Source organism: Ciconia boyciana, chromosome 2, assembly GCF_034638445.1.
Source record: "Ciconia boyciana chromosome 2, ASM3463844v1, whole genome shotgun sequence".
Lineage (NCBI taxonomy): Eukaryota > Metazoa > Chordata > Aves > Ciconiiformes > Ciconiidae > Ciconia > Ciconia boyciana.
Window position 1 is genome coordinate 100,259,228 of NC_132935.1, and position 17,369 is coordinate 100,276,596.

General features: G+C 47.1%; 3 protein-coding genes across 5 annotated transcripts in view; 1 reads left to right on the forward strand and 2 right to left on the reverse strand.

Annotated features, from left to right (window-relative positions):
• RANBP9 (RAN binding protein 9) overlaps nucleotides 1-1,313 on the forward strand; it is a 42,173-nt gene extending 40,860 nt beyond the window's left edge. For both annotated transcript variants that reach the window (XM_072853351.1, XM_072853350.1), the window contains exon 14: nucleotides 359-1,313. In XM_072853351.1, coding sequence (XP_072709452.1) covers nucleotides 359-489 — 131 coding nt within the window. In that variant the 3' untranslated portion in view covers nucleotides 490-1,313. The remainder of the gene's footprint in view (nucleotides 1-358) is intronic.
• A 466-nt stretch (nucleotides 1,314-1,779) lies between these two features.
• NOL7 (nucleolar protein 7) lies at nucleotides 1,780-5,784 on the reverse strand. The gene is made up of 8 exons (XM_072851601.1): nucleotides 5,621-5,784; nucleotides 5,477-5,561; nucleotides 5,336-5,394; nucleotides 5,062-5,096; nucleotides 3,942-4,029; nucleotides 3,161-3,282; nucleotides 3,003-3,080; nucleotides 1,780-2,206 (listed from the first exon to the last, which is right to left on the reverse strand). The coding sequence occupies exons 1-8, from the start codon at nucleotides 5,782-5,784 to the stop codon at nucleotides 2,133-2,135; spliced, it is 705 nt and encodes a 234-aa protein (XP_072707702.1). The 3' UTR covers nucleotides 1,780-2,132.
• Nucleotides 5,785-5,984: 200 nt separating this feature from the next.
• SIRT5 (sirtuin 5) lies at nucleotides 5,985-16,810 on the reverse strand. Of its 2 annotated transcripts, none has more exons than XM_072853354.1 (9): nucleotides 16,571-16,810; nucleotides 15,738-15,876; nucleotides 13,078-13,211; nucleotides 11,312-11,537; nucleotides 9,631-9,718; nucleotides 8,625-8,678; nucleotides 7,569-7,692; nucleotides 6,617-6,732; nucleotides 5,985-6,234 (listed from the first exon to the last, which is right to left on the reverse strand). In XM_072853354.1, the coding sequence occupies exons 2-9, from the start codon at nucleotides 15,850-15,852 to the stop codon at nucleotides 6,159-6,161; spliced, it is 933 nt and encodes a 310-aa protein (XP_072709455.1). In that variant the 5' UTR covers nucleotides 15,853-15,876; nucleotides 16,571-16,810; the 3' UTR covers nucleotides 5,985-6,158. The 2 variants fall into 2 exon arrangements, with proteins under 2 accessions (XP_072709455.1, XP_072709454.1); XM_072853353.1 differs by lacking the exon at nucleotides 16,571-16,810 and adding an exon at nucleotides 16,279-16,415.
• Between the last annotated feature and the right edge of the window lie 559 nt (nucleotides 16,811-17,369).

Genomic DNA, 17,369 nt, shown 5'->3' on the forward strand with positions numbered 1-17,369 from the left:
GTGCGCACTATTTGCTGGGCTTAGTACTGGGCTGGCTGAGTGATAACAAAGTATAGCAATATTACGGTACACGCTTTTAGTAAAAGAGGGGGTAGTTCGGGGGCCATGTTAATGTAACAGATGTAGTCGCCTTTGTTGTTGTTGTTCAAAGCAAAAATGGGTCTGTTCAATAAATGGTGCTTTGAAATTTGGAAATGTCAGTTTGTTGCTCCTGCTCTGTCTTGCTGTAAGAGCAAACTTTGGAAGTAAACACAGGCATTTTGAAATGAATGATTTAAGCAAGCTTAAAATATAAGTTTTCAGTGCATTACTAAGAAATTAATCCGGTATTCTAACTGGCACTGCGATTCTTTTTCAGAGACTCACAATCTGCCAAAGCAACCACCGCTTGCCCTAGCAATGGGACAAGCGTCACAGTGTCTAGGATTGATGGCTCGATCAGGAATTGGATCCTGCGCATTCGCCACAGTGGAAGACTACCTACACTAGCTATGCATTTGAAGATCTGAAAGGTGTTGTGGCATATTCGACATGGAAAGTAGACCAGCTCTGCTGACTGGAATTTGGAATTTTAATTATGTACTAAGGACAAGTCTGTTGCTTTATGTTGCTTCCTAGTTTACAGCATGATGCAAATGATTTCTAACTTAGTGTTAGGAGAAAATTTCCATCTTTAAACCTCTTAGACACCTAAGAGTTGAAAATATCACTGATAATGTCAGACATCCAAATTGACAAGTACCAATCCTTGAAACGATTGTCCAAAATGAACCAAAAATCCTGCTACCTTGTGGTGGGACGGAAGAATAGAAAACATGGATGTATTAGCATGTGGGTGATGTAAACAAACGTCAAGCAGGATGACTTGCCAACCTCCACCCCTGTTGTTACATAGTTCAATCAGTGTAATTTGCAAAATGCATAAACACCTGATGGTTTGGATATATAGTGTTGATGGGAAGAAATGATATTTTTTAATGTGTACTGTAAAACTTGAATTACTCAGGAGCTGAGTGAATATGTTTGTTGCTACTTACAATCCCAACCTGTTGATCTTAGTAGTTTTTTGTTTTAACATGGTCTTTTCAACTTTGTTTCCTTGTTTAACTACGGACAGCTTCTGTTGTGTAGACTCACCAGTTTAACTGTTGTATTATAACAGTATTACATGTCAACACAGTGTGGTTATGACCTATTTATATAAAAACCAAATATTTAGTCAATTTACAGTCTTAATTTAATCTTTGTACACCTTGCATTTTTAAAAGTGCTTAAATAGTACTATATTGCAATAAAATGTAGTGATATCATAATTAACCAGCCATTAAAAACTTACTTCTACATACGTGGTAGCATGGACTTGTATGCTACATTTTCTTGGTTCTAGAGCTCTATCCTAGAACAGCGGTTCTCAGGTAGACCCATGAATTTGGAATGACGGCTCGCTGGTTGAACTGGGATGCCACTTCCCTGCATCAGAGTACTGCAGTGGCTGGGCTGTCAAAAGTTAAAAGGTTTACTGTGTTCTTACCATGAAGCAAGCCTAGCTAGCAGGGCAAAGTCAAGGCACTGATGGAAGCTTATTCAGTACTCCCTGAAGATGGGGGAAAAGAACCTTATTCCTTGAAAGTAATCATCAGTCTGGGCAGTAGTGTCCCTGCTAAGTGAACTGACTTAAGGATTCTGGTATTAGGATACAGCCTTTCTTTAGAGGGGCAAAGAACTGAAAAAGCAGGAATAATTGATTGTCATAAGAAACGCAGCATCCAGAACAGTAAGTAAGTACACCATCGTTCATCTTTATTCTCTGCAAAGGAGCTGCCTCATGGAGTAGCACCCAGTTCTACAAGTCTGGTCATAGCACCAGGTGTTCTAAGTCAGTATTAAGGATAGAGCCACTGCCCAGGCCCAGCTGTTTCCCCCACTTCTGAAAGGGCTGGGGCAGGGCGGGGGGGAGAGACCAGGGTAGTCAGTTTGGGCACAGCTTTGTGAAGGTTAGTGCTTTCTGGTGACTGTTGGCTGGAGCTGAAAGCAGAGTGATGATAGAGAAGTGGGGGAAAAACACCTTTGTTGTGTTGAGAGACTAACTTCCAGTAGAAGTCCTTAATAACATCTTCTGAAAAAAGCTGTCTTCATACTTGATTTTTAATCTGTGTTGCAAGCCAACGTTTTTTAAACCTTGTTGCTCTTTGCTTTTTTTCTTGCCCTTAAAAAAAAAAAAGCTGTTAGTTACCATTTTCTTAGCCCATCTAGCAGAAGCAGCAACCCACTGATTACTGATCGGAGAGCTGATTGATAAACTTCCTATCATAGCTGACATACAGCAGCTGGCTTCCACTGGCTGGGGTACCAACTTGTGCCAATCTTCCTCAGAAGAAGGGTGGGGGGTGCAGCAGTGCTTTAACTTCTGAAGCACAACTGAAGAGCAGACTGCCTGCTAAGGATCAGTAACTTTTGCCTCTGGCATTCGTGAGCCTCACAGACTGTGCCTGTGTGACTGAGTGGCAGAGTGGGGCCGTAACTGATGCATGTATGAGTCTGTCCCCATTCATTTCTGTAATGTCTCTTTTTTTTTTAGGAGGAGAAACAGGCACTATGTCCCTGTGCTCACACAAGTTCTGGGATCTTGGCATCCCTTCTTTAAGTTTTATGCATAAATCTGAAATGCCTTCCAACAGTTGAGAGTTTGTAGGCTGAAATGATGATTAGTAAAGTCTTTATTTCAACAAGTAAACATGGCTCTATGCCCAGGTGCTGTTTCTTAATGTACCAAAACTGAGGTAATTTTTTCAAGATCTCATACACCCTCCTCAGTAGAGCGCCCACTCAGGCTGTGGTGCTGTTGCCCTTCCCTTACTGTCAGGTTCTTTGAGTTAGAAGGTAGCAAGATACAGCCCTCTAACATGGGAAAGCTTTTGTTGGTTGGTTGGTTGGTTTTTTTTAAAGTGTACTTTAAACCATATATGCATGAAGTCCTACCTACTTTGACTTTTTATACTCACCCCAAGATATGTCCACAAACTGAACTGCAGCTTTTTTAACTGGGTTTTTCTTATTTTCAAGGGAAAAAAATTCATTTGCTGAAATGGAGATGAGTGTTAGTTACTAAGCTTAACACAGACAAATCTAGATGCAGGCCCACCTAAGGAAAACTGCTTACCCTGTGCTCGGTTGGTGTCTGGTCCATAGAGCTGAGTGTTTAAAAAGTCTTTTGCAAGCTGTTGGTGGAGGCCTGTTAGACTCTGATCTTTTAAGCACACAGCAGTATAGTTTCCTTTCGTCCTAGTTAGAGAGATGTAAATCCCTGTAGCATAGTTACAGAACCCAGAACAACAGACACACTAGTCAATGCCTTGCTACTTGAGCACAACAGTGGCCAGCACTGGTTTCTGATGCTCAGCCAAGCTTTGTAGCAGTATTAAAAAAACCAAACAACAAAACAGGACCAAGACTCTCAACCTGCCATCACGTGCCTTGGGATACGATGTTCCTTGGGAGCCTTGAATTAGTCCTACCAGAAGCTAATGCAATTCCTCTATGGGGGGACATCGGTGACAAAGAAAAAAAAAGACTGAAATGCAGGAATTCGGTGCTCAACAACCAGATGTGCAGCAACACATAACAGAATGTCTACTGCTGTACTTATGACTGCCCAGTTACCTCATAGCAGTTATATATACATAACACATAAAAATTATTTCTATTCCAGATTTTTTTTATATATATATGTGTGTGTGTGTGTACATATATATATTTTACAAGTATGCTGTATCAGAAGCATATTAAAGGTGCTTTTAGCACATAAATACACTTTCAATCCGAGGAAGAGCAGGGGGAACATCAAGTGCAGAAGACAGTACAGCCATGCAGTGACGGAGCTGCTGCTGTGACGCCCCTCCCCAAGCAGGCAGAACCCTCTGGGTGGTCTTCTCCCAGCGTACCTGGCACCCTTTTTTTGCTTGTCTTTCTTCACCCGCCTTTGGACTTGGCCTTGTCTCTGCTTAGCAGCCCCACCTCCACGGCGTTTACCTGAAGTAAATTTAACAGAAAACAGAAAAAAAATTCCCAAACATGAATCAAGAGGTGTAAGTGAAAGAGGAACAGGAAAGAAACAACACTTAGGCTCTGAAAAATACAATGTCCTTAGTTAACTGCAACGGGCATTTGTCAGAAGCTCTGACTAGTAAGAGCTAGAAGCGTTGCCCTCACAGAAGGGCTGTGAGCCAGAGGGGAAGAAGCATACCCCAGGGGAGCCACCCAAGTACCACTAGTCAGCTTTCCCCCTCCTTGGCATCGACAGCACAAAACGGGATTCATCACAGGACAAAAATTCAATGCAACACAACAGCTACGAGTAAGACGCCAAGGGGAGTCCAGCCTCGGCTTCCTTCTCGCCATTAAAACAAGTACTACAGCGACCGTGTATCCAAAGCACCATCCTGAGCTCATCTCTTGTTTATGCCAACAGATTTTTTAAAACCAATAATAAAAGGAAGAAAAAGCAGCAGTTACACCATTCAGCTATACAATTATGGGGGGCATGGGTGAGACAACTTTCTTTTTTTTTAAAGTACTTTGAAGTACAGATGAAGAGTGCTAGAAAACAGCAGTTATGAATACTCTAGGATCTTGGTTTTCTAGTTCAGAATGTGAAAAAAGTTACCGGATTTTTTACAGATGCAATTAAATCATAGCGTGATGTGTAAAGTATCAAGGTGATTAACAACTCTACCTGGGAATAGCCCTCACACCTTAAACGCTAAATATTAGTCTCCCTCTGGTAATCCTTGCTTTTTGTATTATACACCTGCCCATTATTTCCTGAAACACCTCGGGCTATTTTAACAGAAAGCGTCGTACAGCAAACGACTTTGGTAAAAGGCCCAGGAATCGGATTAAACGCGACTTTAGCTTTTTCCTCAGTTAGATATTTTTCCTTGGCGAGAGCCAATCTGTCCAGGCCGCTCCGGTTTCAGACTTCCCGCGCGTCTCCGTCCCAGGGCGCTACGTCCCAGACATGAAACCCCGCGCTCCCAGGAAGCGCACCGCGCTGTACCGTACCTCGGTTTGCCGCCGCCGCCGCCTGCCCGCCGGGTCTGTGCGGTAAGGAGAAGGCGACAGGTGGTTACTCCCTCCTCCGACAGGTTACTCCTCCGACTCGCGTCCCCGCCGCTTACTCGAAGCCGCTAAAGCTGCCGCGTCCCCCCCGCCTCCCACCGCCGGGACCCGAAGGGGCCGCACCACGGGCGGCAGGGGCCCGCCGCCGGCCGGCAGCGCTCGCCGAGACACCCCGACCCCCGCCCGCCCGCCCGCCCGCCCCCCGTCGGCCCCTCACCCTGCGGGCGGCGCGGCGGCCAGCTCCTGCAGCACGGCCTCGGGCAGCAGCTTCCGCTTCTGCGGGGGAGAGGGGAGGGAGTCAGCGGGGCGCGGCCGCTGCCGCCGGCGCGGGGGGGTGGGGGGGCGGGGGCCGCCGTACCTTCTGCTCCGCGAACAGCTCCTGCCGCCGCCGCCGCTTCTCCTTCAGCAGCTCCCGGTGCCTGCGGGGAGGCGGGAGGCGCCGTCAGCGCGGCCGCGGAGCGGGGGAGAAAGGCTCGCGCGCGGGTGGGGGCGGTGTCCGTACCTCCGGGCCGCCTCCCCCACGAGCTTCCGTTCGGTCTCGGCCGCCTCCCTCGCCGCGCCAAAGGACACCTCCTCCGGGGCCTCGTCCTCCGAGGAGGGCGGCCCCAGGAGCGCGGCTGGGGGCCGCCGCTTGCCCGCGGCCGCCGCCTTCTGCCGCCGCGCCATGGCCCCCGCGCCACGCGACTGACCCCCACCCCGGAAGCGCTCCCTGCCTTCCGCCGCCAGCCCCACTCGCGCCCCGCCCCCGCGGGGATGCCCCGCCCCGCGGCGCGAGCACGGCCGCCAGCCACGCCCCCTCCCGCCCAACGGTTTGTAGCCCCCGCCCCGGCCGCGCGCGCGCAGACAAACGAGTCCCGGAGAGCGGCGGCGGGTGCCGGCCCGGCCGTTTATTGCCGCGGGGAGCAGGGGAGGGGACGGCCCGGCGAGAGCCGCCGCCTCCTCTCGCCCACCCCCTGCCCAGCCCCCCGTGCCCCCGCCGCGGCCCAGGCCGGGCTGCGGCTGCCGGGTGCGGCGCTTCCCCGCCGGCCGCTCCGCGGTGCTCAGGTGATGATCTCCGTCTGGTGGCGGGCCAGCGCCGGCGGCAGAGTGGTCCCGCAGGGGCCCGGGAAGTGAAACCTGGAAGGAAGCAGCCGGCTGAAGGGGCGGGCAACGACCAGCGCACGCTGCGGCTTGCTGGCAGCGCCCGAGCGCGGTTGGGAGGCGGGGGGCGAGGGCGTCCCGCCTCTGAGGGAGGGGGGTTCAGGCCCGCCAGGACCGAGGGACAGACTTGAGCTTCACGCTTCGAAACACGCGGTTGTGTCTTCAGCGTAAGTTAATGCCACCAAGAAGGAACAATCATCCTTCCTTACTTGGAAGGAAACAGTATTTCTTAGAGCACTGGGGAAAAAAATGGATCGTGTGCGTTTAAAAATTTCCTAAGCGTTTTAGCAGTTCAGCGCAAAAAACAATGAAGATGGAGGGGACTTAAGGTTGCTAGTGTAAACCTGAACAGCTTTACCTGAATCTGTTTGTAGCAGGAGTAGCTTCCATGTTGAATTCTGCAACTGGCACTCCTCTGGCGGATACCTGAGGGGCAAACATAGCGGCAGGATACACCACGGAGGAGGTCCCGACCTGCAGGGACAGGGCGAAAAATCACGAGTGTAGCAGGCCAGTAGTTACCCAGACAAAACCAAACCAACCCACAAGGTAAGGACCCTTCTCAGAACACTGGATCTGCAAAACGACTAAAGCGTGGAAGATCCCTACAGAAATGAAACCAAATCAGTATCTATATTTAGTGTCACTCCATATGTAGCTATTTAACACAGCGTAAGAATCAGGAATTGTTTCTCTGATGCAACCCAAAGCAGCCTGTTTGGGGACTGTAACTGTACACGAACAAAAAAAGATCCCAGAAACAAAATCGCAGACTTTGCTTTCAGTAAAAAAACCACAAGACGTCCCTTCTGTTACTTGAGATTATTTTCTGAAGGGTACACAATATTCTGAGCAAATGTTTTAGTCAGCGATATGCAACCTACATGGCATGTAAACAACCTCACAGAAAAAAGTAGCACATGATAACAGCTAGCTACATTCTTAGAACATTTTGTAACTTTTTTTTTAAACTGAGCATGAAAATAATCCTGTTTTTCACTGTTTGAGACATTCAAATATTAGCTAACCTCTAACACTCGAACCTCTAACCCCTGCGTACACTCGATGCAGACTGCAGATGCCAGCTGAGCAAGATGCACACATGACAAACCTGTTAACTTCCGAGTAGTATACATAAATTTTCAAACTTCATGGTATTTTAATGTTTTACACTTGACGCTACAGAGTCCCTCAGGTGCTTTTAGCTCCCTTGGGGAAGTACAGATGCATCTCCCTTACCCAGGAGGTGCAACCTCTTTAGCGTGGCTTCCCTGCCAATTAAGGGGCTAGATAACAAAAGTGTCACTCACTACCAAGCAGAGGTCGCATATCTCGAGCTCCTTCTCAACCTCTGTGAGAATGTCAGGATCCAGGGTTTCACCAAACCACACAACGTGGGGACGCAGGAGCCCATTGCAGCCGTCCTCCTCGCACCTGTGTAAAAATCACAAAGGGACAGCGTTATGCTGCTGATACAGGCATTTCAACCGCAAAACAGTTTTCATTCTCATTTGGGCATGTCTTATCTGCCCTCACTCTTTCTCCCTTCTCTTTCACAGCCATCCCCACACCCTCCCTCTACCACGTGCTGGACAGAAGGCAGCTGGTGCCGTGCTACACACGTGTTGGAAGTACACACATGCTGCCTGGTCGCACAGAACGGGTTGCTGAACAGTTGTTCAACTCGTAATTGTGTCTTCCCCTTACTCAGCTCCTGAAATGCATGGAACTTAAAACATTATTACGTGCTACAGACCTCGGCCTCCATCAGCTTTAACAAACTGGCTAACAGGTTTTTAAGGAGAAAGTGAACTGAAAGACAGAAGCATCGCGTTAGCCTCTTTTCCTTAGGAACCAGATGAAAAATACGGTGGCTTCTTGCATCTGCAAGGAGCTCAGGTAAAGCTTCAGCCATCATTAAAAAGCACCGTGGGGTATTTAACGCCTGCAAGGGACTACACAGTGGCTGTACCCCAGCACCATATTCCAGACTGACTAACTAGGTAGCACCTGCAAAGTAACAAAATGTTTACTGTGTAGCACTTAGTTTCTTACTGCAATTCTCCTACTACTCCATTTCCTACAAAACCCACAAATTTAGGCATTTTTCAGCTTGATGCTCAAGTACACAAGCATGTGATCCCTTCAGCATCATGGTAAACTTCTAGTACACACTCTGGTTGTCTGCTGTCCCCCATAACGCCAGGTTTAGATTTAGACTCAGTTCTCTGGGGAAAAGTCCCACGTCTTTTTCTCCTGTAGAATGTTTCCATGTCCTTCCAAAACTATGTGAACAGTAATGTGAGCCTTTGAGATGCGCAAGGCATGAAGAGGCAACAGCAAAAACCAAAGCAGTCCATACGTACTGAGGAAGGTCTTCAACTGGAATCGCAGCGTCTTCTGTTTCAGGATCTGGAGCCCTGAAGTTACAAAACTGAAATACATATTCAGTCCTACAAAGTACACTTTATATATTAATAAAAGCTTAGTATTCTCTAAAGCACGCTCTCCAATCAAAGAATCTTTGCAAATTCAGCAAACTCCAACATCTACTACAATCCTAAAATACCACACGCAGGGCAGGCAGGCATTTGTCCAGAATTATCCAGGAGCTAAGCAGCTGTAAGAAGTGGGTCAAAGTCTGTCAAACGCACAACAAATATTCATGTAGCTATCTAAAGATCTGACGAAATGCAAAGGTAATGCTAAAAATCTATGAGCATATGCCTATCCTGTCCCCCCCGCCCCTCTTTTTTTTAATGGTGGAAGAGAGGATGGCTAGAAAAAGGAGACGGAAGGATCCTTCTGCAACTTTTTAAGTTGCAGAAATCCTGGGAACTGATGCTTCCCTCTGGCTGTTTCACGCATCTGTATTTTGAGACCTGTAATCATGAGAATCTTATTGATGAGTTGAAGGACAAAAGCTACTAGATGCTCAAGAGATGCAGAAGAGGACAATCCACCTATCAAGTGATGACAGTCCAATTTAAGGAATAAGCATCTGATTTGACAAAAAACCCGGAAGCTGCAGAGGATGGGAGTACACACACACACTCTCAAAGAGTACAATTAATTGATGTCCAATATGACAGTTTCAGACCATTTGAAATGGTTCTAATTAAAACATATATAATGTTGTGCTAACTTAGAGGTTAACAGTTATTCATTCACAGGACTTACGGTATCTTTCACTGAAGTTACCAAACAGTATACTTACGTTTCAAAACAGTTGTGTAAAATTTCAGTGTTAATAATACTAAAGGAAAATGGGGTGGTTGGCTGAAACTCCTGTACGCTCCTAAAATGGCTCCTTTTCTATAGAACAGCAGACAAAGTAGAAAATACAGAGAGTTTACAAGGCAGATGTATTACCCTTTCCCAGCCAATGCGGGGCATATTGGACTCTTGTAATTTGCAGCCACGTTTCCACAGTTGGTACATCGAGTTTTAAATAAACTACCTGAAACGCACAAAGAGAAAACATCAGTGATCAAGCGATTGCTCTGAGGCATGGCTGCACAAACAAATGGTTGTGTGTATCCCGGACGGCCTTTATTTGACTTTGAAGACTGTACCTTGTGGGTAACTTACGACATGAACATAACAGCCAAGCGTTGAAAACTGGCAGCATTATGAATGAGACGCTATTTACGCAGCGCGTACACACGCGTACACACGCTTTGTTCAGCAGCCCAAGGTGACCAGCGTCACAGTTAAGCACAGGTCGGGCCCAGGAAAGACAGACACAGCCCCTTCAGCTGAAAGGCCGCACTGAACAACAGCAACAGTCCCTCTAAGCTGTGATTTGTCACCTTGTTCTACCCTTACCACATGAGTAATACACAGCCTTGTAACAGTATTGCAGAGGAAAATCATTATTTAAAATATCACTGAGGGAGATGATTTCTGCTTATTGCTTTTCCCCTTAAATCAGAAACATTTTCTTAAAAAAAAAATACACGCTGGTTAACACCGTTTTGTTTTATGCAAAACTCCCCAACCCCAAGGCTTCTGTAGCGTTAGTAACGTGCTGTAGAGATGCACAATATTACCAAGAGTCTAAAATAATTTCTATTTCGTAAAGACTATGACTAAAATTAAACTATACTGAAGGCTTTATCCTTGGATCCACAATGGCAAAACAACTTGTGCAGGTTTCCTGTGTCCAGATCACAAAGCAGCAGTGGGAAATCCCACTTAAACCTTTCGTGATACTTAGAATTAAGAAGCATCATAGCGCTGGAGGACCAGGATGGGACTTTGTCCTGGGAGACTTTCATTCTGCGGTAGGGCCTGTGGTGTGAAAGCACCCCATAGGATGGAGAAGGACCTCCTCACCCTCCGTTTTCTCCACCCCTGTAATGTATTTCATCAGATCCAAAAGCCCTGCTGACCCCTGTGTGCTGCACCTGCATTGTGCTCCTCTGGACTTTGCTGGAGAGAGGGCAAGAGCGAGGAATGCCACCAACTACAGGGAAGAGAGAGGGAGTGCCACTGGGCAGAGAAAAGTAAGGGAATCTCATCTGTTTCCAGCCCCTTCTTCCTCCTGTAGCCAACGACTGCACAGGTGGGTCTTTGAAGGACAGGACAGGACAGGACAGGACAGAGGGAAAGCGGCAGGTAGCAGAGCGGAAAGCACCAGGGCTGGCGAGACCAGTCTTGCCAATATGCTTTTTATTAGCAGCAATAGCAGTGTAGCACTACCACAGAGCAGAAGCCCTCAGTGGATTACTTCCCCCTTTTCTACGCCAAATCAGCCAAGTGTCACTATTCACATGTATTCAAGTGGATGTGAGGCAAAACTGAGCAAGCAGGAAGGGAGAACCAGTTCCTGTGTACTGTCGGAATCCATTAAAAAAGAAAGATGAGAGAAAAAGGGAGGCTATGAAGTACCTGAAACAACTTCCAAAAGAGAACAGGGTGACGTTGTGAGTACTTCATGCAAGTTACTATCATTTTAAAAGCAAATTTCTTTTCTCCCAGTACTTATCCTGTGCTCTCTTCTCCCCCACAAGTTTGCTAGCGTGTAGCAGACGGGTAAGCTGATTCTTACCATGAATTTCTAAGAGGTGCTTTGTGCCTGCCTTTCTGTGTAGTTCATCAATATTCTGAGTAATGACCACAACGCTCCTTCCTTGCTTGCTCAGTCGCCTTTCGCACTCTGCAATGGCAATATGCGCAGGATTTGGATGTTTACTCAACATCACTTCCCGGCGGTAATGGTAAAATTCCCACACACGAGAAGGGTTTCGCGCAAAAGCCTCTGGTGTAGCCAGCTCCTGGAAAAGACATAACAATTCATTCTACCAATGAAAGGGCAAGAAAATCCCCTCCCCAGGTGAAGCCTGCTAGCATACTGCCATTTACACTGCTACCAGCATAGCGAGATAATCAAAGGCAGATTATTTATAACCAGATGCAGTTGACAAGAATATAGTTCAATAGCCCTTACGAGGATGACAAGTCAAAGTATCTCATTAAAAGAGGAAATAATTTATATCAATAGTGTGGTACATGGTTTTACGTAGTACACTCGGACCTTATTCTGTGCTGCCGTACCAAATTATTAGGAGTTTAGTACAGCACAAAGGAAGATAAGATATTTTAATGCACACGATTTTCGGCATTCAAAACCCTCTTTTCCACAGCAGCCATAAACTCAGCATCGTGTGGATATATCTCCTTTGCTAGCAATTTCTTTTCTGCCTTAAAAATTTAAGTGTAACACAAGCCAAATTACAGCCATTGTCAAAACCAAAGTCTAATGTCTTCCCTTTTATGTGCCAGTAAAATCTAAGCTATACTTTTCACACTAACTTTAATTTTGCCTTATCTTTTTTTTTAAATGAGGAGTGGCTCAGTGTAATGCTTCAATGCACAGTTCTACTGATATAAAAACGCTGAATGCAAGCTTTCTGATGCAGAAGGACCAGGCATTTATACACACGCATGCTTTATTTGAATTGATAGTCACTGAAAGAAAAAATGCATCTTTAGATTCAAACCATCTTGAAAAACTCATCTCTCTGACCTCTTTTTAACTTCAAATCTTTCATGAACGCTGTCATTAAGAACCATAACGACAGCAAACGTGCTTGCAGTGTTTGGGGTAGCTACTGACAGTATAACGGTTACTTGAAACATCTGCAGCACCACGCAGGATCAGACTCACGAGGCACCTACTCAACTCGCACATTTTGGTGCTCGCCGCTGCACCACTCCACTCCCCAGTGTCTGCTTCCACCTCCTCTCCCATCCCAGTGGCTCCCAACACTGGCAAGATCACACCAGCAAGAGAGAGCGAGCTTGTGGGAGAGTTAAAGGCTGTGAGGAACCCTGCTCCCAAACAACAAAAAATCCTAAAACATTTTTAAAGAGTATTATGAGAAACCAAGATTAAAAGAAAACAACCAGTCGATATAATCGGTTCTGTCCTTTGTTATTTTGGTAAAAGGCTCTTAAGAGTTTAAAACAGGAAAGGCCCCACGAGGTAGGAAAACAGTGAGGGTGTAAAAAGATGAGCAAACAGCTAAGCTGCAAGGCAGCAAAAAACCAAGGATGGCAGAAAGACCCAGAGCTGTCTGCAAAAACATCGGTTTTCCCAAACAACCAATAAACCAAAGAACAGAAAAGAACTTGCAGCTGCACAAAGCAGCCCCCCCAGGGCAAGGGGAAGAGCTGCAGACACGGCTGTCCCCACCGTACCGCCATGGGAGCGCTTCCACCCTCTAAGGTACCCAGCTTCTTTGGACTCTTCACGCTCACCTACCTGATGGATCGAGCAGCACAGCTACGCAGGCACGTGCCACCAGTACGTACCTGGGCTTGCCACTTTCTCCAGAAACCTCCAGCCCCTCTGAAGGTAGGAACTCCACTCTCCGCACTAACGCCGGCTCCTGTGATAATGGCTATGTGCTTCGCTTTGGCAAACACTTCTCGAAAATCAGCCATACCTATGTGTGGGGAGGAAAAACAAACAGCTGTTCAAACACTTATACTTTTACATAAGAAGCCACACATACAGTGCTGGCATACTTATGCATCCAGAAATGGCTTCCACATACACCTCCCATGACTTCAATTTCAGAATACTAACTTGTTTCTGAGTTCCTGTATATTGGAATTTGAAGGGCAATTCCTGGAGATCCTCAAAAATGCATATGAGCAAGCCCAGTGGGGCAACATGTATTAAACTATGAATATACTCAATATTTGAAAGACAGAGACTTACACTACAACCGCACACTAGATGCTACCATGATAACAACTGCTGCTGCCACCACCACCTAGGAACAGTTTGCTTCCTAATTGTAAGGTAAGATCCTGAGATGAAAAAAATTTATGTTTAGTTACAAAGCATCACCTTCAAAATTAAGGTAATTTGGGAAAACGCATTTCCTTCTGAAGCATCTTGCCCATTTTCTAGGTTTGCAATTGTATTTTCTATTTTTGAATGTATATTTCCTCCACTTTTCCCTGCATGGTAAAGTAACTTGGGAAAAAGATGGGAAATTTCCTTTGTGTTTTTCTAAAAACAAGATTAAAAAGGAACAGGTTAGCTAAAGAGAGGCAAAAAAAATATCTTCCAGTTTACCTCAGATATTAATTTTAAAGCAACATATTCTAGAATCACAGAACGGCTGAGGGGGGAAGGGACCTCTGGAGATCGTCTAGTCCAACCCCCCTGCTCAAGCAGGGTCAGCCAGAGCAGACTGTCCAGGACCGTGCCCAGTCAGGTGGATTTTGGGTATCTCCAAGGATGGAGATTCCATAACCTCCCTGCACAACCCATTCCAGTGTTTGACCACCCCCACAGTAAAAAAGTGTTTTCTTGTGTTCAGATGGAATCTCGTATGTTTTAATTTGTGTCCGTTGCCTCATGTCCCTGTCACTGGGCACTAGTGAGAAGAGTCTGCCTTGTCTTCATTCCATCCCATCAGGTACTTTTATGCATTGATAAGATGTCCCTGAGCCTTGTCTCCTCCAGGCTGAACAGTCCCAGCTCTTTCAGCCCCTCCTCATATGTCAGATGCTACAAGCCATTAATCATCTTTGTGGCCCTTTGCTGGACTCTCTCCAGTATGTCCATGTCTCACTTGTACTGGGGAGCCCAGCACTGGACGCAGCACTCCAGGTGTGTCTCACCAGGGCTGAGCAGAGGGGAAGGATCACCTCCCTCCATCTGCTGGAGATGCTCTGCCGAGTGCAGCCCCGGACACCCATTAGCCTTTGTTGACACAAGGGCTCATCACTGGCTCATGGTCAACTTGGTGTCCACCAGGACCCTCAGGGCCTCTTCTGCAAAGCTGCTTTCCAGCTGGTCAGCCACAGCCTGTCATGATGCATGGGGCTATTCATCCCCAGGGGCAGGACTTGGTATTTCCATTTGCTGAACTTCATGAGGTTCCTGTCAGCCCAATTCTCCAGCCTGTCGAGGTCCCTCTGGATGGCAGCACGACCCTCCGACGTATCAGCCACTCCTCCCAGTTTTGTGTCATCTAGAAACTTGCTGAGGGTACACTCTGCCTCATCATCCAGATCATTAATGAAGGTGTTAAACAATATTGGCTCCAGTATTGACTCCTACAGTACACCACTAGTGACTGGCCTCCACCTGGACTTTGAGCTGCTGATTACAACCCTAATCTCCATAATTCACTATGTGGGGTTTTTTTGTTTTTTGGGTTTTTTTTAAACCAAAGGCAGGGAAGTTTTTATAAGGAGAGATAGTCACTGGAGAAATCCCAAGACCCACAGCATGAGCACTGCAGAACTGGGCAGAGAACACTATGATTCTGATACCCCATCTGCTGTTGTAAACCAAACCTCACAAAGCCCTTGAACATGTCAAGATCAGGCCAAAAGCCCTCCTAGCCCAGTCTCCAGTCTCTGACAGCAGCCAAACACTGATGCTCAAGATGGCAGAAAAAGCAAGTACACCTTGGCTATCCAACTGTTAGGGATTTTGCTATTATACCTGTGAAGTTCTGTGCGCGGTTTTCAAATTAAAGCACATCCTGAAATTACAAAACCAAAAAAACCCCCAAAGAAAGAAAAAGAGGGTATTTACTACTACTAGATGGAACAAGGCTCCTGGAGTTACACAATATCGTGGTCCTGATTTGTTACAAATGCTTGAGGCCCTCCATAATTCTTGTGCAAAGAAATGAGGAGTGAGTTTTATTACCCATTAGGATTACGAAAAGGAAATGCAATTAATTAGCATACGTTTATGTGCATAAATTATAAATACTAAAACCGAATCACCAGGCAGCCACACTAACTGCAACTACACGAGGGGTTTTGGAACTATCCACAGAAGATAAATTTTAGCAACTAAAAAAAAAAAGCCAACTTCACACTCTTCTAAACATTTTGAATTAAACCATAGATTCTGCCTATTACATGAACCTTCCAGAACTTCAAATCTAGCTTAAACACCTGTCCGGGGTACTAAAAGAAACAAATACTTGTCTTACTTGAACTAGGACGAGCCATTTCCAAACAAAACTTCTGTTTCTTTGAAGAAGCAGCCTTAAGTCCACAATATGCTTGGGAAACCAACCTTCTAGCAGTAAATTGAAAGAGACTCATCAGCACCACTCGGAAGTACGTTACCTGAGAAGAAATAAATGAAACACAAGCGGCCCATTTAGGGAGCATATTTGTGCAAGCTCCCAGTAAGGAATTCTCCATAAAGAACCAGGTACAGATGTTACTCATGGTTTTCTCCTGCGCATCACTCAGCCAAATAGTTTTATGTTTTGGAGGTATTCACCACCACCGTGGTATTTCTGCTGTACGAGACGATAAAACGTTCTACGCGATCTAACAGGGCTGCTGCGTCTCCCTTTGGACGATGAAGGCTATCGTAGCGCCTTCCGTTCCCCCCCTGCGCTGCAAAACCCAGACAGCTCAAATTTGAGACACCCCCTCACCCCCCAAAGGGGATGACCGCTTTTGTCTGGCTTTGCTTCCAGTTAAGAATCGAAGAGATAGGTTTAAATTTTGCCGACTCACGCGAAGGCAATTCTCAGGATACGGCTGTCAAATTTTAAGAAGGGAAAAACAACCCGACGGCCGCTTTGCTGGGCAGGGTTCGCACCGGGACGAAGCTGCCGCACCAAGCCCGGCGGGCAGCGAGCCTACGTGCAGCTGCCCGCCTGCGGAAGGGCGAAGATGGAACCGGGCGGACGGAGCCGCGCCGAGGGGGAGGCTCCCCCTCGGCGCGGCTCCGTCCGCCCGCGCGGTTCCCAGGCCCGCGGGGAAGCCCCGGGGCCGCGGGTTCGAGCCCCGCCGGGGGGGTACTTACCTCAGCGGCGGGGACCGGCGACGGCCGCGGGCTGCGCGGCGCTGAGGCCGAGGCGTGCGGCGCCGCACGTCCCGCCCCGGGTTTGCGGCGGGGCCGGGCTTCGTTCTGCTCCGCCCTCGCCTTTCGCTCGCAGGGCTCCCGGTAGGCAGGGGGTGCGTGAGGGGAGGCTGCGGCTGGCGGTAGGGCAGGAGGGGGATGGCTGGAGTCCGAGGTCAGCTCCCTCTCAACGTTGCACTTTCCCTCCTTCGACGTCTCATGCAATGCCGGAAGGAAGACGGATTAGATTAAATTTACACCCGAACAGGCCTGAAAAGCTGGGCGCTTTTCCGGTGTCATCACGTTTACCCTCAGACATTCGCAGTTTACACGTTCACTGACGAAACTCCTGGACGATGCTATGCTAACATGACTTCGACATTCACAGCATTAAAAAAAAACCCACCATAGTGACAACTTAGTTTCCACAGTTTTTATGAGCAGAGCTGTTTTTAGCTTGCTTTTCTGCAGAAACAAGACAGTAACTGCTTTCATCCAGCCTCTCCCTCTCCACCCTTCCCCAACAACTTTAAATCTCTTTAGTCTTTTTGAGGCAAGCTGAGATGTCACTCATTTTTTTCCCTTTGAATTCTGTAAATTACCAGCTAAACAGATGAACAGGTCCCTAAAACGTGTCCCCAAACATGGGAAAGGCTGAAAGACAAGTCCCACCATACTGCAGAAGTGCTCTTTAAGTCCAGCACCTGCTAACCAGCCCACAGCAGCCAGGGAGCAGCTTCTGCCGTGGACCCGGCCCCTAAGT

Excerpts from the sequence above, each read along its gene's own strand:
- NOL7 (XM_072851601.1), bottom strand. The coding sequence starts at position 5,784 with ATGGCGCGGCGGCAGAAGGCGGCGGCCGCGGGCAAGCGGCGGCCCCCA. Across the intron at positions 5,097-5,335 it reads GCCGCCGCGCCGCCCGCAGG|ACCCGGCGGGCAGGCGGCGG; the intron begins GTGAGGGGCCGA and ends CTTACCGCACAG. Across the intron at positions 4,030-5,061 it reads GGCGGCGGCGGCAAACCGAG|GTAAACGCCGTGGAGGTGGG; the intron begins GTACGGTACAGC and ends AATTTACTTCAG.
- SIRT5 (XM_072853354.1), bottom strand. The coding sequence starts at position 15,852 with ATGAGTCTCTTTCAATTTACTGCTAGAAGGTTGGTTTCCCAAGCATAT. Across the intron at positions 13,212-15,737 it reads AATGGCTCGTCCTAGTTCAA|GTATGGCTGATTTTCGAGAA; the intron begins GTAAGACAAGTA and ends CCCCACACATAG. Across the intron at positions 9,719-11,311 it reads GCACCTCTTAGAAATTCATG|GTAGTTTATTTAAAACTCGA; the intron begins GTAAGAATCAGC and ends TGTGCGTTTCAG.